This window comes from Lepisma saccharinum, chromosome 3 (genome assembly GCF_977018435.1).
Source record: "Lepisma saccharinum chromosome 3, izLepSacc3.1, whole genome shotgun sequence".
NCBI classification, from domain to species: domain Eukaryota; kingdom Metazoa; phylum Arthropoda; class Insecta; order Zygentoma; family Lepismatidae; genus Lepisma; species Lepisma saccharinum.
In genome coordinates this window covers 61,026,999-61,050,553 of record NC_139231.1, presented here as the reverse complement: position 1 = coordinate 61,050,553, position 23,555 = coordinate 61,026,999, and the positions used below count along the sequence as shown (strand labels likewise).

Sequence of the window (23,555 nt, the reverse complement as noted above, 5' to 3'; positions counted from 1 at the left end):
TCAATAGATCGCAGGTTCGATACTCAGTGGAGGCACATAGTGGTTTGGGTCCCACTTTAAAATGTAGGTCAAGTCCCAATTAGCTTATCTTTCTTAGTAATGTCATTCAAAGCCGTATGTTCTCAATCTAACCTTGGCAGAAATTATTTATTTATTTATTTATTTACTTCCTTTATTTTACTTAACCTTTTGTGCCACTTTTGGCTAATTTGCGAAGATGTGGATGAGTGATGATGTGATAAAATTGATGAATGGACACTCCCAAACATCGATAAAATTGATGAATGGACACTCCAAACATCAATACCCAGGCCGGGATTCAAACCCCGGCATCATAGCGCAATATGCTAATCACTCCCCCATGGGGGCCGGCTTTCGGCAGGATAAAATAGCCATATTTAGCCGATACCTGTCACACGAAAGACAGAAGTGAAGAGGATAAGTATAAATTGCTGATTCCCCTTTGCCCATGAACGTAGATAAAACAAAGCTAATTTCACAAGTGACCTTCATCCCTCTTTTCCAAGAACTCCGCAACTACCTGACCCGGCATTAGTGCGGCAGGGGGTTAAAAACATCCACGTATCTTACCACCACAAGCTTCAAGAAAAAATTGGCAATGAATGGTTTATTTCCCACAGCGTTAACTAAGCACTTACATGCCTTCATAGTCACGTTTGGGTGACTTACCCATGCCTTTGATCTTGCCATCTGCTGCCCAGGAGAGTGGGGTTTTATCCAGTGTTTCTATCAAAATCTATGGAACTTCCTGTGCTGGTCTCTCAATCTGTCACAAGGAAGGGTGAACGAACTTTTAAAAAGGATAATTGTTGAGACGAGCTGTTGCCTTTGCCTGCTCTTCTATAGTGACTGAAAATCTTTGGTATCGGCTTAGCTCTAATAAATAAGAATTGTTGCAGTAAACCAGGTCCAATTTTCAGAACATGCCACTGGTTTCAGAGACTGGTTCTGTCTGGTAGTGATTTTTACTATGAGGGCATGCTACACAGAACACAAACATGCAGGCACGTAGCCAGGGGGAGGGCTTAGGGGGCTTCAGCCAGACATTTCTACAAATATCAAATTTAAATTGTGTATAGTTGTAATTAATTTTACTTCCTCAGCAGGATTACACATCTTGTATAATAAATTGTAATATACTGAGAAATTAATCTTCAGGCCTTCTACCCAGAGATTGCGACTGAAATTCATTTCAGTTCCAGTTCTGGTTCAGGTCAGACTGAATCACTCCTCGCTTTATCAGTTCTGGTTTGGCTCTGCAGACCGAAATCGGATAGGTAATTCGGACTCGAACTGGAATTGACATTGGCATTTCTACTCTGGCCCAGACGAACCAAAACTCAAAAACTCCTCATGCAAGAGCCTTCTGGTTCGCACCACTTGAGAAACCAATTTTGGGGAAAACAGTTCGACATATCGGTTTGAGATTACTGCGAGAATATGGCCTCCCGATAGTGAAGTGGTAAGGTTGCTGCCTTGTTATCAAGGGGTCACAGGTTTGATACCCGGTCGAGACACAGTGCTTTGGATTCCACTTAAAACTGTAGGTCCAGTCCCGATTAGCCTTATTGTGCACAAAGTGGACTTTTAACATAAACTCAAACCTGAACAGGAAAAGTTAAAATGAAACTTATAGTTAGATGAACGGACAATTGATCAATGTTAATTACAATTACACGCAGAAACGGAATACTTGGTTTTGTTTTATATATATTTTTTTGTAATTCTTTTTTATGTACTTCTCAATTCTCTTCTTAAAGAGAGGCCTCCCCGATGGTGCGGTGGTAGCGTAGTCGCCTTGCAATCACGGGGTCCTGGGTTTGATACCCAGTGGATGCACCTAGTGGTTCAGATCGCACTTTAAACTGTACGTTCAGTTCCAATTAGCCTTACTGTGCGTGGACTTAAAACACCAATTCAATCAATCAATCTTCTTGAAGAGGTTTAAATAAAAACTCGGTTCAATTTCCTTCATTTCATTATTTCCACTATAAGCCTCCCATGATTTCCGATTTTGATACATGGAACTAACAATAAGGAGTTCTTGTTCTTGTATATTGTTTGCAATAATTCTGGACATTTTGTAATTAAGGTTAACCAAGAGTAGTTCAAAATGATCTTTCCATTAGTTTTACTTTTTTTCAAATCTATGAATTCTCATATGTCACAGCTCACAGGCACACACAATACGGATATATCTATGTAAGGTAACATATATTTTTAAAAGTCTTCTTGTTATGACAGAAAGAACTGAAAAACATGGATAAGTTTAAAAATGAATACCCTAGCCAGGTTGGTATAATTTGAATACAACTGGCAACATTGGGTCTGATTGAAAATGCGACAATTTGCCTGTGCGGATGAGAAATCATGATGGGGTGTAATAGACATTCATACGCAGCGATCCTTGCTTGCAATTGCCAGACATTCTAATGCAGTTTCCTCCACCTTCCCTCTTGCAAGCAGCAAAACACCAATCCACTAGCCGATAACACTGACGTCAGTAACCTACAAGCAACAGATCACGAAACAAAACAGCGATCCTGTGGGGGAAGCATGAAAATGGTCAACCTCGTCACACAGAAAAACTGATTGCTTGAACAGGTTTACATTCCAATCCACACCAATCAAACCTGAAAAAATGTGCTGTGTTTAATTACACGAAGACTGAAACTATAACCTGAACCCAAATTCGGTACTCCAGCACTGAATCTTCCTATCAAAAATTTCATTTCTGTGAACTGTTAATGTGCCTTGCAGTATACCAGTTCGGGGCACTGAAACTGAAATTATGTAGAAGCCAAATCCAGTCCGAACCGAAATTGAACCAAAACTCCATGATCACTTACGCGAGACTGAAACTTGCCTCTTGCCGTTTTAGTTCAGTTTCAAGAAGGCTGAAAGTACGTTGGAATAAGTTTTTTTTTATTTCGGTTTAGTTTCAGTCGCGATCCCTGCTTCCCTCCCCCACCCCCACCCCACACTTTTCGTTTTTAGATGTCAGCTGCTGATAAGGGATAAGCCCCTTCCGAAATATAATTCTGGCTACGGGCCTGCACACACGTAACAGTCCCTGACACAATGGTGTGTGTGTGTATAAAATAAACCAAGTACAAACAATTCAACATAGGGTATTTGTCTGAATACAGCAATAGTAGTTCTTTATTAGCATACAATGTTAATTGGATAGTTGATTGATTGATTGATTTGCTTTATTTTACTTTGCTTTTTGTGCCACTCTTGGCTAATTTGCGAAGATGGGGATGAGTGATGATATGATGAAATTGATGAATGGACACTCACAAACATCCAAGCCCAGGCCGGGATTCGAACAAGAGACCCCTGGTTTCGTAGCGCAATGTGCTAACCACTCTGCCACGTAGGCTGGCATTAATTGGATTGTGGCAATTGTCTAGTGCTTCTACCTTTCTATTCTAACAATAAGTTTTGAGAAAGAATATCTTCTCTTGTCTTCGGGTGAGTGAATTCATATTTCTGCAGCCTTCCTGATAGCATCTGGCACCTTAACTGCCTTGTAACTGCCTGGACTGGAAGCACATTAGAGTCCTGCATGGAATTACTTTCGCTCGCTCGTACTCGTTTGAGTCTCCCAGCCTCGAGCGTGCTATGCTCAAGTGTAGCACATTTGTAGTGGAACAATTGGCTAAACGTTTTCACCATGCACAAGCTTTTTCCATATTACAGAGCCTAATAAGCTGCACTGTCAACCTAGAGCACATACATGGAAGGAAACTACTCCAAGCAATTACTATTCTACATAATAAGTCTTTAGCAAGACCCAAATATGAGATATGTGAGAGTATGCAATATCTACAGATTGAAACGTAAAATGGAACCCCTGGTCCCTTTACAACCTTGCACTTTTAGCTTTTCCAAACGGGATTTAACACCCCTTGTTTTAACATTTGGATAAGGGGATATTTCCTCGAATACATTGAAGGGCGCAAAATGGCCTGTGTCGATGCACCCAACAATTTTAATTCAATCAAGTGATTCAAAATATCTAATCCTAGTACAACAAATACCTGTACATCATTGTTCATTATGGAAAAGGATAATCATATTAGGTGAAATAATAAGACACAATAATACCATACCTCCGAACACCTTTTAATGTGACAATAATAGTAGAAACATAAATAAAATATCCACCTAGGCATTTTCAGCCCACAGCCATCTATTTCATTTTCATGCATCGCTGTATTGGTAAGATAAACAAAACTATAATGTGTAGATGATGACTATGCTCGCTTAAGTTTCAGTTTCACTGCAGCCTTCACATCATGATCCATAATCGAGGGTCCACCACCACAGACAAATTACAGTTACACGTGTGCTACTGGGCTTCGAGTACATACCATTTGCTTTGATCGAGTGAAGAACTCTCAATTCGGTACATTAGTATTATACGGACTACCTCAATTCAGACTATCTCTTTTCTGAGGTTAGGTTAGGTAAAGAAAGGAACCACACCTTAAACTGCAGGTTCAACTTCAATTAGCTTTTTGTTACAAAGTGGACTTAAAAACAAACTAACATAGGTTCGATCTTCACCACTAACAAAAAATAAATTTGTTCACCTGAAGACAAGAGAAGAGGTATTCTCTTGAAACATATAACAGGTAAAATATATATAACAGGTAAAAATATAGACAATGGATAATGTCCAGTTAAGACTGCATGATAAAAAGGGTTGTGGGAATTTTACATAACCTATAGGATATCTAGACACGAGAAAGTGGCAGTTGGCAAATAAATATGGTGTTCAACAACATCCTCATTGTGTTGCAATCCCTCCAACACACACACACATATTCATTGAAACTTACACATTTACACACATTACCTGAGCTTTTGATTTTTGAATAGCGCCTCATGATGACAGCAAGAAATTCTTTATTGTTGAAGTCCAAAAGGAACCTAGAATATAAAATGCCACATTTAAATAAAGATTTATACATATGTATGTATATCTGTGAGTGGTATTTGTTTACTGAAATAGTTCTTACTTCTTAAATGTACTTAGTCTAACATTAGAATTAGTAAAAAAAAAAAAGTAGTGATTACATCTTTTTGATACTCAATGTTTCGACATGCCTTAGTCAAGTGTTAAATATAATTTCACACTCACAAGCATTGTTGCAGTTTGTACCTTGCATAATTTCAGAGGTTTCAATCTGACTAGAGGCTGCAGGGCCAGTTTTCATTAGCCTATTTGTGATAACACGGACTTGAATTTTGCCTGAAGTATGCATGCAAGAATAAAGAAATTATTGCTGAAAGAAGTTTAATATTGTGTCAACTAGAGTGCTGGATCAAGGTATTTTTGCTCGATTGCCTAATAGTTCGCATGGATGATGCTAGATAGATTTCAGAATTGACTGTTCCTTTGCTCGAGCGAATAATGCTCGAACATTCAAACACTTAGTATAGGCTTGTTCCCGTATAACCGTAACTTGTTTGTGGTAGTGGACTTTCAAATATGGATCATGAAGTGAAAAATGCAGTGAAATTGAAACTAAAGTGAACATAGTCATCATATCCATGTTAAAATGTAATTTAGTCTATCTTACAAATACATAGCAATATATGAAAATGAATAGATGATTATGGGCTGAAACTACCAGGATGAATTTTTACACATATATTTGTACAATTATTATTGACCTATTGAAACAATATTTGATATTCTATATATTCAAGCATATCAAGCTCGAGCGTGGGAGATTTGATCAAGTATTTTCGAGCGAAAGTGGTCAAATGCAGTAAATACTCTGGTGTCTACAGACAAAGGATATTAAGATTCGCAACTGAGGCGCTGTAATATAATATATTATATACACCCGCCACAAAATGACTTCGGACCTCATGAGAAATCTGCCGTAGTAAGCGGTCTATCACTTAGTAGCCTTGTATCTTGTGTTGTTTTGTTTCGAACACGGAATTGTTTCTGCATGAACATATCTGGCAACAGTGTATTACTGCTGATAAGCGAGTCCATTTCCTTTTGTATTGTTAGTTGACACAGGAAGGGTGACTTTCTGCTGTAGTGTGTGTGATAAATTGCTGTGTTTTCGCGTGGTGTATTTTGTGTTGGATATTTTCCTACTGTATTTGTGTTGGATATTTGACTACTGTACAGGTGTATTTGTGATATGCCGGGAAAGTACTATAGTAGTGTGGAAAAACCCAGCATTATTGCATGGCGAAGTGAAAACGTCCCGATAAAGACAATATGTAATCAAACAGGTCGTGCAAAATCAACCATAATGAAGGTACTGGCAGCTGCCAGAGGACTGCCTCCGACTGTCATTTCAAAGCACAAAGAAATGTACCCGAGTCTGCTAGAAAACGTTAGTGCGCGATCCAGCACTGTTTACAGAAAGACTTAGATCTGCCATGTTGTACTGCTGCTAAGAAGCCACTATTCACGGCCTGCACGAAGACCATCTTGCTTTTGCAAAGAAATATGCACATTGGACACCAGCACAGTGGAGGAAAGTCACGTTTTCCGATGAAAGCTCATTCCAACTGTTCCGAACTGCTAAGGTTTGAAGTCCATCATCTTCAGATTGATAAGACCCAAAGTATACAGTTCCGACTGTTAGGCACTCCCAGTCTGTACTGGTGTGGGGGTGTTTTTCAGGTGAAAAGGGTAGGACAGGTTTATATTTCTTACCGCAAAACGTGACTATGAACGCAGACCGATATATCGACGTTCTTAAGTACTATTTAGTGGATATGCTTCAGATCCACGAGTGTGATCTTTTCATGCATGATAACGCTCCTTGTCACACGGCTAAGAAGGTAAGGAAATGGCTTGAGGAACAACAGATAAAGATGCTAGAGTGGCCTGGGAATAGCCACGCTCTCAACCCAATTGAAAATTGTTGGCATCGTATGAAGCAATTCCTGGGAAAGAAGATGATTCAGAACCTACAGACAATCCAAATAGAACTGAAGAAAATGTGGTACATTGACATGGACTTAAATTACTTCTGAAGTCTTGGTGATTGCATGCCAAAGCACATCCAAATGGTTCTGAAAAGTAAAGGCAACATGACTCCGTACTAATGTATGCATTTTTTGCTGTATCTAATAGCTTTTCACATGAATTTTCTGTATCTGTATTTTTTGTGATTTTGTTATGAGGTCCGAAGTCATTTTGCGGTGGGTGTATACCACTCTGGACTGTGAATGACTTAGAAATTTGAATAATGCATTTCTGGAGTCCAAATCAAAGCTCGTATGGAAACTCTAGCTAAGTTAGCCAAGGTTTTACAATTGTTTTCTTTTTGTCACACACTATGCTACTATAAAGGTTACACTTTCAAGACAGGAGATCATCTGTCGAATAATGGTCAGTGCATGTTTTCTGCTCCATAAATATGATTTCAGTTCAATATATACATTTTCAGTTTGTAGATTAATCAAATACATAATGAATCAGTTCTATGGAAGCATTTAAGATCAACTGAAAGTAAAATGTGTTAAGTCTTGGCACTCATGTCGACAACACACAAAATAATATGCAGGGATTTTTGGTTTTTCATGCTCTATATGTAATTAGAAGTCTTGCACTGTGGCTGTGCAGTCCAAGCTGTCATTCTTTGGGCTTCGGCCATGGGATGCACGCAGGAACGAGTCTCCTGGGTGGAAGCATAATAAACTTTTCTCCTTAGAATTCTGCCTTTGTAGCCAAAATGAAATACATATGATTATTAAGGAAATGCTATGGGAACCAAACCTGGTCAGCCTAATAACTACGAAAGCAGCATTTAGGGATATAATGTGAATGCTATGGGAACCAAACCTGGCCAACCTAAACTAACTATGAAAATAGCATTTAGAGATATAATGTAAATGTTAAGGAAACCCAACCTGGGCAGCCTAACCTATGAAAGCAGCATTTAGGGATATAATGCAAATGCTAAGGGAACCAAACCTACCCAGTCTAACCTAACAATGCAAGCATATTTCAAAATATGGAAAAAATGTGAAAAAAAATAAATGAAGAAAGTTATTTACGGTATGGACAAGCACTGAATGTGTGCAGAAAACCATTGTCAACAACACATCACTGAAAAGATGTCTCGTGGTTAGAAAAAGTTTCATGCTGCCTGTATCGGTTCCATATATATCCGAAATCTTGAAACAATTTGGTAACAGGATAAAAGTCGGAACAACGCATGGTAAATGACTAAAATCCGTGAACCGATACCGAAAATCCATTTGTACCTCACGTGTGTTAAGAAGAAAAACACCTGGTAACTGTTCGATCTCGGCAGAATGCAACTTCATAATTTTTACAGAAGAAACTACTAATGGAAATGAGTTTCTGTAGCATTTGAAAAATTCGTGGAGGTATTTAGTTCCATCGTGGAATCTATTTGACCGGGAATTCATGTATTTTTGAAGAAAAATATCTCACGGACGCACAATTGCCGTTGCTTGTATTTGATTTCTCTAAGTGAACCGGATGTTGCACACGCTTGATGACGTAACCTCCTGCCAGTGTTTCCAACCATGCCGTTGTTTTGCAGGAAGATGAAAAAACGAAATATACATTACTGATATTACTACGACCCCAAATTCTAACTATGTTTGCCTAACCTAACCTTACCATGAAATTATAACACCATTAAGCCTTGTTTCCATTATTATGAAAAAATATAAATATGCTGACCAAGGCAGTAATTTATTTTATTAAAAACATAAACTAAACGTAACGTTTCAACCTTCTAGCAAGGTCTTCATCAGACTCTGTCTCAAGTACAAAAGTAACAAGATACCAAAAACAGGGCATTATATACACAAAACATTACTCCCTCCAGACTAATAGAAAGTTGTTTTGGAACTTTCTCGCAGGTGGCTTTCACTATACTTTCACCTAAAAGGCGAAGAATATATACTTTCATATAGAATGTGGATTGGGCTTTATATATCACGCTCTTTTTCCTTCATTTTCTTCCTTCTCCTCTCCTCTTTCTCTCTTGTCCTTTCCACTCTTTCTAACACTTTCTTCCATTCTTTGTTTAACTTCAGTCCCCCATTCCTGTTCATTGTGTCTTCTTCAGGTGAAGAAAAATGCCACCTTAAAGAATCTTTCGCAATGCAGAAGAGGTAAGTACGAATGTTAAAAATGACGAAATGATCGAGTGAGAGGTGTTCTGCCGAGATTGAACCAGTACCGAACACCTAGATAAGAGGGGCAGTTTGTAACCAAGACGACAGTAAACGAATGGCTGTTGGAAAGTACAGCATTACATAGAAGTGTATGGAAGTTAAAAACCGGTGTCAAGGAAACACACAGTAAGTAATCGCTAAACACCCCACTGCATCCAAAAATACCTACGTAGCTCAACAAACCATTGACGCATAGCCCCATGAACAATTTCTGGTAAGGTCAGGTTAGGTTGGGTCATGTTTAGGTTAGAATAATTGATAAAACTATCATATGTGGGAAATCGCTCTAACTCGTTCATTCTCTACTTTTTTACATTCATACTTACCTATTCTGCATTGCGAAACATTGTTTAACAAGGGATTACGCTTTTTTTTTTTTTACAAAATTAATATCTATTGTCGACATATCGAGTAATTATTGTTCGTTCTTTTCTCGCTTCCCGAACATGCAAAATGGCGGGCAAATCTTGACTAGTGTTGTGTTTCAAACGGCAAAGCAGTGTTTCAACCTTCTTAACAGCAAAATTCCTGCACAGCCTCAAAAACCATTCAGGATAGTCTGACCGTCCACGCATAGCCCCAAAAACCATTCACGATAGACCCACGCACCATCACGGTAAGGTTAGGTTAGGTTGCTTTAGGTTAGGCAATATAGTGAAAAAACTATGTGTTTGGAAACACTTGCTGAGAGATTACATCATTAGATGCTCGCAACATCCGGTTCAAGTACATGGATGAAAATGCAAGCAACAGCTTTCGTGCAGCGGACAGACATTATTATAGAAAAATACATCATTTAGCAGCCAAATACATTGAGAAATGCGAGAAAACACTTCGACGACCTTCCGAAATTACACAGAAACTCAATTCCATAAGTACTTCTCCTAAAAATTTGAAGAAATCCATTTCCTGGTTATGACATTTTTACTGAATAGTTAAAAATTGGTTTAGAAAAAAAATGCGTAGCCCCACACACCATTCTCGCATAGCCTCATGAACCATTGACACATATACCCAAAAACAATTTGCGGAAACGTACCCTTTTCAGTTACAAAAACATGTGTTTAGAAACACTAACCGGGATTACGTCATCACACACAGGAGGCAACATCCGGCTGGAAGGAAATGGGTGCAACAGCTTCCGTGCATCGGTCACACATTTATATCGAAAAATAGATGATTTACTGGCAAAATTCAATGAACAATGCGAGAAAACACTTCCCCCGAACTTCCACAACTATAAAGAAACTGCATTCGGTAAGTAATTTCTCCTGTAAATTTGAAGAAATCAGTCTTGCGGATATAAGAAATTTACCGAAATCGCAATAAAACAAAAGGAATTTGAGCCTCGGAGAGCCCTTTAAAGTTTGACATGATATATTTCTTCGATCTCTGTCACCATTGTGCTGAGTTTGTATCACTGCAAAGGCTGATATATTGAAACCTCTCGAAAAAGAAGATTTTTGTCTGTTAACAAAATAAGAACAGAAGACACTACTACTGCTAAGCAGCTCCTACAAGTGAGGTTAGAATGCAAGTGGTTTATCTCATACTCGGATGGCGCATGTGGTTGGTTGAGGAAATGGTCGTAATTTTTAATTGGCTAGTTTGCATTCTCGTGGCCGCTTCCAAATTCTGTACATGGACCAAAATGCCACTCATTACATCAACATTGGTTGTATGTGGGTATCACACCATAGTAGAGATGAAACAGTTGCATCCTAAATAGAGCACAGCCAAAATATATCGATTTATTTACAATTTGGCTATATAACATTTACATCGTCAATGGACGAAATATAAAATGATCGGTATTTTCTAGATTTTAACAGCACTGAACTGAAATTCATTATAAATATTGTGGATTGACAATTTTGACATTCGAGCCAAAACAATCTGTTCAATTAGTCATTTCTCTAGACAATGCAAGATATTCTGATCATTGAAGAGAGAAGACTTTCATCATTTTAGTTTCTCACTATGAAAGTTGTTATATGCTCATACATGAAAAAAAATAAACATACCAATTTATAAACAAGCTATATACCACTTTCGTCCTGTTTTTGTTGTCGCGTCCTTCATTAATTTGTAGTTGTTCAATTGTTTTCTCGTCAGAAATTTCATAGTCTTTTATTTCTGGTGGCGCCGCCCTCGTTTTTTCGTTCGTCACTTGATTACCCTAAGTTTTACTTTGGAGAGCGATGAAGTATGTTTTTCAAGGGTAATTTTCACTGAAGGAATAACTTCTCGTCTAAATAGATAATAAAAGTACCTTTCACAAACTTTTCAGAGAATGGAGCAAATCATGAGTTTCCGAAAATTACATTCCTGCAAAGCTAAGAATGAATATGTGTTAGCGCAATAGCAGGGTAAGTAGTTCCCGGTGCCGTAGATTGACAAAACAAAATGTTTGAAAATAATTACTAATGTAATTTTCATACGGGAAGTTCCTTTCGTTGATCCACATGTGGTTGATCCTTTTCGACAGCCATCCGCTAACAACATGAGGAATCTGGTTTCTTTTTCAGTTTGTGTATTGTTGAACTTCAAAGAAGTGTTACTGGCATCACTGCAATCGATTGTATTTCGATTTTTGACAATATTCGATTGTTCCCATGTGTTTTCTCTTTCATATGTTTGGTGTTAAATATAAATTTGATATTTCAAGAGGTATTTCTTCTATATTTAGCCGTATATCAAAGTGACATTTTATACTTCTAGATGCATGGGTAATTCTCGTATTCGAGTCAAGAAATGAACACGTAACAGGTAATATTATAATTGTACAGTTCGGGTTTGTGTTCTTATCATGACTGCTTCTATTGAAAACGCACAAAGTCACAATATTGAGAAATTGTATTTTTTCATAAAAGTGTTTGATTACTACATTTTTAGTATCATGTTCTTGATTTGAGTATAGACAAAACATTTGTAATTTGCAAGCATTCTGCATTCAGATAAATAGATAGGTAGGACCGGCTTCCAATTGTGTAATCCAGATATTTTCATGTTACATGTTTAAGTAACATTATAGTATAGGGGAGACGGATTTCTTCAAATTTACAGGAGAAAGTACTTAACGGAAATCATTTTCTGTAGCATTGTGGAAGTTCGTGAATGAAGTTTTGATCCATTTTAATGTTGTTTTCTGCGAAAATCTCTGTTCAAGACGCTGTTTCTGCTGCCGCCATTTGCTTTCTGCACGACAGCACAATGTTCGGTAAGAATTTACAATATAGAGAAAGTCTCCAATTTCGTTAATTTTCGGTATACTAACTAATTTTGGCGTCCTAATCACGAATCTGTTGTAAAAAACCGGGGGTCACGTCTGGAAATTGTACATTTTGATGAAAAATTGTTCGTTAGCGCCAAAAACCATCCACGGGTAGCTTCACAAACCATCGACGTTAGCCCCAAAAACCATCCACGGGTAGCCCCACGAACCATCCACGAGTAGCCCCACAAACCATTGACGTTAGCCCCAAAAACCATCCACGGGTAGCCCCACGAACCATTCACATGAGGATAGGTTAGGCCTGTTAGGTTAGGTTCCATTAGCACTCATTTCACCCCTAAATTCATCGAAAAAAAATAGGGATTGTACTAGAATTGAACATCATAAATCATTTTCTTGTAAAATAACGGCGTGGTTGGACACAATGACAGGAGATTACATTTTTGTTCGTAAAACTATGCATATACACCTATATATAAAAAAATTCAATCTGCTTTTTTTCAAATTTTCAGACGTGACCCCTGTTTTTTTTCAACAGATTCGTGATTAGGAGGTCAAAATTAGTTATTATACCGAAAATTAACAAAATTGGAGACTTTCTCTATATTGTAAATTCGCTCCCAATGTTCTGTGTGTTAAGATGACGTAACCCCATAGTCAGTGTTTCAAACTCGCCGTGTTTTCACTAGAACATGACGTGTCGAGTATTTTTTTTTTTAACTATGCTTGCCTAACTTAACCTAACGTAACGTTACGGAAAATGGTTTTTGGGGCTAACGTCAATGGTTTGTGAGGCTAACGTCAATGGTTTGCGAGGTATTAGCATAATTTCAAATCCAGGCACGAAAGTAGGTATTTTCCGGTGAACTAGGTTGCAACACTTCATAAATTGACAAAACACTCTCACAACGTGCCCTGAACCAGTACGCTATTGCCCACCATAATGTGCTACAGAATCGAAATAACAAGTAACAGTAAGTACTCGTAAATGTAAGAAATATACATTATCTTAGTTAGAAATGTATTATTTCACCTTAGGAAATGTTCCGCATTCCAAAATAGTACGTTAGCAATGTAAAAAAGTGTGAAATATATGATTTATAGGTGTCTCCCCCATACTATAATAGTACCCTAACCAAATAAGTTTTCCGGATGAAGTATCAGGTGTAAGGTGTAATTATTGCTTTTCATAATGGCAATATTTCTCCTGAAAGAAGTGAGGAAGCCATGTTTTGTGGTAACACTGTATCCACCGTTGGATTGGGTAAAACTATCGGTAAATTTCTTATATCCTCAAGATGGCTGAAATTTGCTAGGTAAAAATCTGATATTCCCCGGACACCTATAACTTCTTCGTTTTGTCAATTTTGGACATTTGTACTTACCTATCTGCTTCGCGGAACATTCTTTAAGGTGTATTCACGTTTTTCGTCCCGGAATCTGTGGGTAATTTAAAGAAACAAAGGTAAAAGTTTTCCATTCGTCGGACACCTATAACTTCAGAGTTTCGTCAATTTTTGATATTCATACTTACCTATCTGCTTCGCAGAACATTCCATGAATGGATTTTGGGGCTATTCATCCCGGAATTGGTGCGAAATTTAAACAAAAAAATTATTTTCGTTTGAAATTTTTGACTCAAATTTCCCAGCGATTCCGGGCTCCGCCCCCAACCACTAATGTGGCCCGCCTCCCCGGCTTTTTCTATAGACTCCCTGTTAAAGGCGTTAGAAATTGGCCGGAGTCACCTGCCCCCAAATGAGCCCCAAACTTTTAAATTTGAAGAAATCCGTTTCCAGGATACGGAAAACTTACCTGAATTTCACACAAAACACCTCCTCGATGTTAGACAATACTACAGGAACTTATTATGGTAAGTAGTTTCTTTTGTAGAAATGAAGAAATCTGTCCGACGGATAGTAAACAAGTACCAAAAATTGGTTTCGTAAATAATATGAGTAGCCCCACATACCATTCTCACATAGCCCCACAAACCATTGACATATAGCCCAATGAACCATTGACACATAGCCCCACAAACCATTTGCGGAAACGTACCTTCTTCACTGAAACACTGACCGGCTTTGAACGGGATTACGTCATCACACATAGGCTACATCCACCTTTAAGTAAATGGATGCAAGAGCTTTCATGCATCGGTCACACATTTATATCGAAAAATAGATGATTTACTGGCAAAATTCAATGAACGATGCGAGAAAACACTTCCACAACTATAAAGAAACTGCATTCGGTAAGTAATTTCTCCTGTAAATTTGAAGAAATCCATCTTGCGGATGTAAGAAATTTACCAAACTATCAAAGCTGGGAAACGTCTGTAACTTGTTTATTCTGTCATTGTTGACATTCGTACTTACCTATTCTGCATTGCGCTTTTTTTAACAAAATTAGTATCTATTGTTGACATATCGAGTAATTATTGTTTGTTCTTTTCTCGCTTCCTGAACACGCCAAATGGCAGGCAAATCTTGACTAGCGTTGTCGATATGCTGTGTTTCAAATGGCAAAGCAGTGTTTCAACCTTCTTAAGAGAAAAATTCCTGCATAGCCCCAAAAAACATTCACGCATAGCCTCAGAGACCATTGTGGATTGTATAACTATCCACAAATAGCCCCAAAAACCATTCACGATAGCCCCACGCACCATCACAGTAAGGTTAAGTTGCTTTAGGTTGGCCAATATAGTGAAAAAACTACCCCAAAAACCATTCCCGCATAGCCCCAAAGATCATTCACGCATAGCCCCATAAACCATTCTGGATCGTATAACCATCCACGAATAGCCCCAAAAACCATTCACGATATACCCACGCTCGATCACGGTAAGGTTAGGTTAGGTTGCTTGAGGTTGAGCAATATAGGGGAAAAAAAACTGTGTTTGGAAACGCGTACCGGGGATTATGTCATCAGATGCTCGCAACATCCGGTTCAAGTACATGGATGGAAATGCAAGCAACAGTTTTCGTGCATCAGACGGACATTATTATAGAAAAATACATGAATTAGCGGCCAAATACATCGAAAAATGCGAGAAAACACTTCTACGACCTTCCGAAATTCCACAGAAACTCAATTCCGTAAGTACTTTCTCCTGTAAATTTGAAGAAATCAGTTTCCCTGCTTTGACATTTTTACCTTGGATTGTAAACACTACAGACTTTGAAGGTAAGCTTAGTGTTATTTGAAGTATGTTTGCCTAACCTAACGTTACGTGACATTTTCAAGTTACAGACGTGACCGGGAAATTGTAATGTCAGATTCGTGTTCAGGAGGCCTCGTGTAGAAAGTATACAAAATTTCAAACAAATCGGGGAACACTCCCGTCATCTTCAATTAAGCCATAAGGTTATTTCTATGTATATATGTAAGCATATACTGAACAGCTGTTTTAATGCTGCTGCAATTTGTGTGAAGGAGGTCTTTTCATCCTGCTTATGTTTGAGTAGGTTCGTCAGTTTAGCACAGGGGTTACTAGAGGTACAGTGCCGTGAATAGGTAGTGTGGAAAACAGCACGGTTCTGTGTGCTCTGGCATTTCCACTGGATGAAGAAAGGTAAAAATTTACTATCCACAAACACACGTAACTTCTGTGTTTCGTCATTTTTAACATTCGTACTTACCTATCTGCTTCGCGGAACATTCTTTAAGGTATATTCAGGTTTTTTTTGATGAAAGTAGTTTGAATTTTTCACATAACGAGTACTTCTTTCTTTTAGTTTTTCGCTTGCCTAAGACACAATATGGCACGTACTACTTTGTAGATCATCGTGCATTGTGCTTGTCTTTTGTCGATTTTCATATGGTGTTCAGGGTTTCCAACCGTAGGAACCCAAAAAATACTAACAAATTTTTTACATTTTGAGCATTGTTTTACAAAATTTTAACTATGCTTGTCTAACCTAACTTAACCTTGCCGGAAATGGTTCGTGGGGCTATCCGTCAATGGTTTTAATTACCCGGCATGATGACACGTTGTCTTTTCGGAAAACAGAGGCGTGGTTGGAAACACTGCATCCCCAATGAAATTCGACAAAACACAAGCACGACGTGCGATAATCTACGAAGGTGTATGCAATGCGCCAAAGGCTATTGTGCGTCAGAGAATTAATTTTCAACAAAAATAATGAATTTCCTCTATAACACATTCCCACATGACAGAAAACACCTTCCAGATGTTCAACAATGCTACAGGAACTTATTACCGTAAGTAGTTTCTTCTGTAAAAATGAAGAAATCTGTTTGTGGATAGTAAACTAGTACCTTAACGGAAATTATAGACAGTCGACCATGTCCTGTTATCGTGACTCATTAATAATATGGGAGAAAATATATGTGTGGAATGCTCTTGGTAACTCTAAATTTTTGTGAATGAATTAGGTTCATTATTATTATTATCATCATCGTGTTCGACATCATCATAATTTCTTTTAAAGATATATAGACTGAAGCATTTGTATTTTTATATTTACTGTCGCATTTCTTTCGCTTGAAACTAATTGCAGCGATGATGATAACATGATTGCATGAAATGACAAAGGAAAACCCACATGCATCATGTGTCGTATTCGCGTGCTGCTTGTTACTTCGGTCTTGGAAAGCTCTTTAAAGGAAGGGTACTCGGATCGAAGCGACGTGCTACAGGTTGATTTCGTAACAAAGTGACAAGCGATATGGTGTCTCCTTTAGTCTATTAGCAAGCGTTTGTTTCTAATTGTGCGAACAACAGATCTAGGTGACACGATATGCCGCATGTTGCAACTTATCTAGGCATCACGATAAGCCGCACGTGTCACTTTGTTGGTTGTGTGTCGCTCAAACTGGACCATTTCCTCAATAGCGAAATCAGCACAAAGCTGGCCTGTGCTGCCCGTCATGCCGCTACAGTGTGAAACGTTGCTCTTGATTGGTTCGTTTTGAAACGACATGTGGTCCAAAATCTCCTTGAGGAAATGGTGCAGTCAGAGCTTGTGTTGATTACAGACTGCTCGCTTCCAAGTGACACTTGTGGTTTGTTGACTCGGTATGAAATATCTCTCAGGATCCTGTTTATATTCTAATAACATAGAAAAATAAACTCTAGTATGCAATGCAACACCTGACGTTCGGAATCACATTGGGATGTTTATTCTTGTGTTACTCAAGCTATTTATTTATTTTATTTAACTTTCTTTTTCGAAATTAATACCATTTCATGACTGCAAATCACTCCACAAATATAACTGTTTCCATCAATTCATTTACCTCCTTTCAATACAAACAAATCTACACAATATATTCCAAAAACTAACTAAGCTGTATTACTTTCATAAGAAAATTAGTTGCGATACTGATCACACTGCCATCTATGTTGTCATCCACCTCAGGAACCAGTTTTTTGGGGTTTTCCACACTACATATTCAAGGTGCTGTAAGGTAGGTGTATACAGAACGTTGGCAGTTGCAGCAGGGGTGAACTACAGGGCACATAAAACAACTTATTAAATGCAGCATAAGTTTGTAACAGGCGATAGTTAATAAAGTTCTCTTAAATTTCACTACCATATAGAAGATTATATAATTTAAGATATGTTGTATACAATATAAAAGAATATGTTCAGCTTCAGAAAACAATCAAAGCAAACCATAATTTTTATTGTGCTTCAAAGAAGACTGTGTCATAGTTAAGTGAAGGTAAAGTTCCCCGTTCATATAACACTGTGCCATGAAGGCACATTTAGGGAATGTGGAGGGTAAGGCCCCGCACATAATCGATCTCGGCAATTTTAAGGGTGATGTGATCAACACCACACACTAGCTATTTTTGCTCCCCAGGGTTGCCACTAGGTACCCACTTATTTGAGGCTGGGTGAACCCAGCTTTGTACAGGAATACAGGGCCGGAAAAATTCCAACCCACTAAGAAGGGCAAGAAAGTAGAAGTGGAAAATGTTCTCATCTTGTAAATATCACTGTAATGTAATTTCATTTGCCCTTTGTGGCCATTATTTCTTGCTTGTTTTATTAATTTTTCATATACGTTTTCCTCACAACAGTTCTGTGCCGAAAGCAACCTGTCTGTGTTGTTGAAGGATTTGTGAAACATTGCTATGTTGAACTTACAAGAGCCTGTTAAAATGGAGAGCTCGGAAGTTGTTGAGGATTCCACCGACTCCAATGAATCATATGAAGCATCAGATGAGGATTCAGATGCACCTGTTGAAGCGGAAAGCATGGAAGAAGCAGAGTCCGATGGAGGAAACAGACCTGAAAGTGAGGAGGATGCTGAGTGTTCAGGAAATTTCACCTGGGCTCATGCGATGGCAAAAGTTCTTAGGACTAATAAACCCAAGGAGAAAAAGACAATTGTGTTGGCAAAGGCAAAGAAACTTAGACAGGAAGAGTCTGAAGAAAAAAAGAAGCATCCTGGATTTGAAATAGATGGTGAAGATGATAAAGCATCAGATGATGAGGATGTGAAACCCATAGCGGAGGAGTTGATCAAGAAAATTAGGGTAAGTGCGTGTTTCTACGCTAATATTTTACAAATTATTATCAGATAACTATAATTTTTACTCTACCTTTCCTGTTTTCATTTCCACGTAAAAATATTATTTTGGCCTGGTAAGTGTGCATGCATGTTGAACCTCACCAAATAACCTGTAGGAAGACAAAAAAAAGCTTTTTTATGTGCAAATTGTAAAAGAAAAAGACAACAAATGTAGTTAACCTTTAATGCACTGGACCTTTTTGTGTAGTAAACAGTCTACGAGCAGAAATCAGTGATGAAGGAAGAAAGAATGCAGAGGTTTGTTTCGTTCTTGTGCAGTGTGAAAATTTTGCATGAGTGTAAGTAGAAACGTTTATAGTTTTGGTTAATTTTACTTCCCTTTTGTACCACTTTTGACTAATCGCAAAGATGAGGATGATATGAAATTTATGAAGGGACACTCACAAAGAACACTGATTGCTATTGCTACTAACGTGCTAATAACAGGGTTCCCACACACCTGGAAAACCTGAACATCTCTGGGAATTTAGTAAAATTAAAATATCAGGGAAAATCACCTAATTGACCAATGAGTCATGTTGAAGAACATCTGAAGAACTAGAATATGCCCTTGCCTGTAGATAATAATAATTACAACTAATAACTACAACTTCAGTAATAAGCTTCTGTGACAATATGAAGATTTGTATTACAGATTAATTGAATTTGCCAGTTTGTAAACTTCTGTATGCCAAAAGTATGAAAATGTAACAAAGTTTGAAAAAGTGTTCAACTTCCACAGAAACCTTAGTCCTTAGTTTTGTAACGATTGATAAATTTTGGTAAATTTCTTTATTATTCAAATTACTTTTCGATAGCCCTCGTATAAATTCTTTTGTAGTCTAATCTCTTTGAATGTATATTTTATCCTTGTTAAAATTTGTAACACAGTTTCTGCCAAGCGAAAAGAATGCAAAGCAAGTTGAAGCTTGCATTCTTTTTCTTTCTAATCAACAATGGGTTCTTTTTCGTTCGGCGCTGCGTGGTTCTGTAAGTAAATTTTGCTGCATTGTGTTTCTCGATATGCCTTTTTGGAAGGGGTAATTGTTGAAAGCTAAAAATAACTTTCAGTAAGTCCAAATCTTTTGTTCAGGGAATAGAATTGCGCAATCCCGCGAGTATAAATACCAGCCGTTTCGCTGGCAAAAGAATCAGTTGATCAGTATATTCTGCAATCTTTAGGTGATTAAATCGCTTGTCGAGGTCCAGGGCTGGGAGAATACGGGCGTTGTGTGGGGAGTTGCTGGTCAGCTCTCCCTTCCACAATGTCCGAGGTTTTCCGTAAGCCACCTTTCAGGATTTGTGCTGGTCAGCAAGATGCTTAAAGGGGATTTTGGCAGGCTTATAAATAATTAATTCATATATAAATATTTAATCTTAATAATTTAAACTTTGAAATTATTCATACATTTTAAATTTCTGTCGAAGTCACTGGTCAGTGTGACTCCGATATAAATTCAAGATATACATCCTTCTCGTCAAGTTAATTTTTTATTCTAAATCATTCTGAATTCTCCTGGTCAGGAGGTTCAATTAAATAAATTTGATTCTCTTTTTAGTTTAATCTGAGAGCATACCTCTGGTCAGAGGGTGCCTTTTAAATCTTATAGCTTATGTAGTTTCATGTCCATTTTAAAGTTTGAGTATCCGAAACGTTAAGGAAAGTTTAGTGGTTTCTCTTATTAGGTTTATATTAGATATAATTTTGAATCAGCTATAATAGGTGACCGGTCGAGTATATGTTGTTCTAGAAATTCATTTAATGTAAAAGTCTATTGTTTTGCTTTTGCAATGTGAGTAGCCAAAAAGGGTAGACATAGAGTCCCCTATTATGTTAAGGAATTCCACGTGGACATTTGTAATTTGTGGCTGAGATATGGCTTTGATATTGGGTAGAGAAAGGCTCCCCTTATATTTTATTATAAATGTTTTTCGAGGTTGACCCTGAAGATGGTAGTTTACCTCATGAGTTCTAGAGAACATAATGCAGATGTGAAAATATGACAGAAGCGCGAATAGAAATTTACGGAAAGATGTTATGCAAATTTTTCTTTGGTTTTGGTCAATAGTAATTTTGTTGACCTTTAGTTAATAATTTGTCACCGTTATTTGAAACCAAGTTAAAGCTGTGTTAGTTCTATGATGGGATATGGACATAATATATAAGAGAGAGCTCTCTGGGTTTTATGTTTACTCTAAAGCAAGTTTCAGTCTATGTTACGGAAGTCGTTATGGATCTAAATTTTATCTTGGCATTGTTGTAGTTTTCCTTTTGATCAGAAGTTTGTATATTTTTCTTTTAACTTAACTATGTTTGGATTTGTAAATAAATTTGTAATCGTTAATGGGTATATCCTTATAGTAAATTTAGTTTATAAGTACAAATTAACTGGCCCCTTTTGGTTTGATGAGGTGTCCTGCCCTCCGTGGTCAGTGAGGCGGAGGCTTTATCAACCCATAAGAAGTCAGTTTAGATTATGCTGATTTCGCTCGCGACTCGCATGCGTATACCTCACTGGTCAGTGGGATGCGGGTGCGATCACGATGGAAGTTTAAGCATAAGGAAGGTTACCTACTTTAGAGTTAAGGTTCTTGGTTATGTAAGCATACATTATTATTATTATTCAAAAGCAGACCCTTACCCGAACCTTGAGATGCGGACTCTCATGCCCCGCAGGAACTGAGAATTAGTCGTGGCATATATATTATAACAGAAAGAGAAATTGTAGGCAGCGTCGCCCGGTCTTGGTCTTTCGAGGGGACCGAGCCGGTGTGTCGTGTGCCTTGGCAACGGGCTGACGGCCCACATGGTTGCAGTTAGATGCAGAGATGTGTCATTTTATTCTTGAATTAGTTTTGTTATTGGTATCGGAAAGTGAACTGATGTGATTTTTTTTTTTGCCAATACTTATAACTATACACTGTGTACTGATATATAATTTACTGATACCAATATCCAAAGTTCTACTGAAAATAGAATTGCAAATGTGTGATTTGTTTGATTGACTTGGTTTATTTTTGTTCTACACTTTTCTGCCAGTTGACTAGTCTTGAAGTTGAGGATGAGCCATGTAATGAAAATCATTTAGGAACACTCACAAAGAACATCCATGCCCACGCCAGAATTCAAACCTGGGACCCCTTGCATCATAGCACATTGTGATAACCATTCTGTGATCCCAGGTTCAAGTCCTGACCTGGGCATTCCTTGTGAGTGTTCCATCTCCAATTTAATCTAATCAGCACTCATTGTCACCATCGCAAATGGAAAAATGCGGGAGTAATATTATGTAAAATAAATTATATGAATCATATTCACAAGAAATTTAATGAAAAATTGTGTATTACAATGGGGGGGGGGGAACTAACACAATAATTGCTCATGGAATGGACTGGATGGATATTTCACGCATAATCTGAGTTTTAATCCATTCATGTTTATTTTACCAGTTACTATACCATCCATATCTTCTTGTTATGGAATTGTTCTTTGAATTTGTGTGATGTGGCATCTCTGTTTCTTTCCAGTCATATTTGTTTCTTACCAAAAGCGTCCCTGTGTTCATGTTGGGACAAATGTTTATGAGGTTGTTTCCCTTGATCATTACATGAATTATCTTGCACTATTTTATTTACAGCATTTGCAAATTATATATAAAATTGTTTCAAGTACTTTTCTCACGTGACTGGCCATTTTTATTTTGTAATACAAAATATATATATATATTTTTTATTTATTTTTTATTTATATTGTTTCACCTGTCAGGTTAGACATTATTTGTGTGTATAAATTTCACAGAATTGATATGTTAAGGATGAAGTTTATTTCTACACACACACACATATTAAAGAATTAAAATATGTGTACTTTCAGAAGTGTGAGTGGGCAGACAATGGAAGAGTGAAGCCAAGTGTCTTGGACAAAGCCAGAGAAAAAGTATTGACACAGATAGCAACTAGGTAAATATAGATGTTGCATTTCTGTGAATAAATATATTTAGGATGGACTGTTGAGATCCGATGGTGCATGCAGAAGATCTGGATCTGATTTCTGGGGTGTAAATTTTCCCAGCTGGATTCTTACATAAGGTGACTGGGACTCACCTAACCTCAAGCATGTATCAATGTTTTTTTTACTGTGTATGTACTTTGTTTAGCATTATGAGATTTTTACTGATGCCATTAACTGGTAGTGTACTGATCCTGTATAAGATATCAAGCAATTTGTAATTTTCTTCAGTGTTGTTGCCTTGTAATCAGAAAGTTCCAGGTTTGATATTTGGTGGAGGCACATGATTGTTCAGATCCCACTTTCAACTGTAGGTCCAGTCCCGATTATCCTATCTGTGCATAAAGTGAACTTCAAAACAAAATTTCAAAATGTAATGCCCTTGTTATTTCATTTTTTTTACTTTGTAAAATGTTAATTATGTCACAGGCATCGTTATTTAGGAAGAAAATCCATTATTTAAACAAGTTGTACTTTTTTCTTTAAAATGCATCATAACTAGTTACTAACGATGTCACATCTGTAACTAGCTGGACC

At 37.6% G+C, this 23,555-nt stretch overlaps 2 protein-coding genes across 2 annotated transcripts in view; one reads left to right on the top strand and one right to left on the bottom strand.

Annotated features, from left to right (window-relative positions):
• LOC145985079 (uncharacterized) overlaps window positions 1-11,332 on the bottom strand; it is a 28,748-nt gene extending 17,416 nt beyond the window's left edge. The window contains exons 1-2 of the mRNA XM_083118653.1: window positions 11,253-11,332; window positions 4,889-4,962 (exon numbers count right to left, since the gene is read on the bottom strand). Of these exons, the coding sequence (XP_082974779.1) occupies window positions 4,889-4,919 (31 nt within the window). The 5' untranslated portion in view covers window positions 4,920-4,962; window positions 11,253-11,332. The remainder of the gene's footprint in view (window positions 1-4,888; window positions 4,963-11,252) is intronic.
• Window positions 11,333-11,831: 499 nt separating this feature from the next.
• LOC145985078 (RRP15-like protein) overlaps window positions 11,832-23,555 on the top strand; it is a 37,719-nt gene continuing 25,995 nt past the window's right edge. The window contains exons 1-3 of the mRNA XM_083118652.1: window positions 11,832-11,997; window positions 18,516-18,974; window positions 22,884-22,969. Of these exons, the coding sequence (XP_082974778.1) occupies window positions 18,570-18,974; window positions 22,884-22,969 (491 nt within the window). The 5' untranslated portion in view covers window positions 11,832-11,997; window positions 18,516-18,569. The remainder of the gene's footprint in view (window positions 11,998-18,515; window positions 18,975-22,883; window positions 22,970-23,555) is intronic.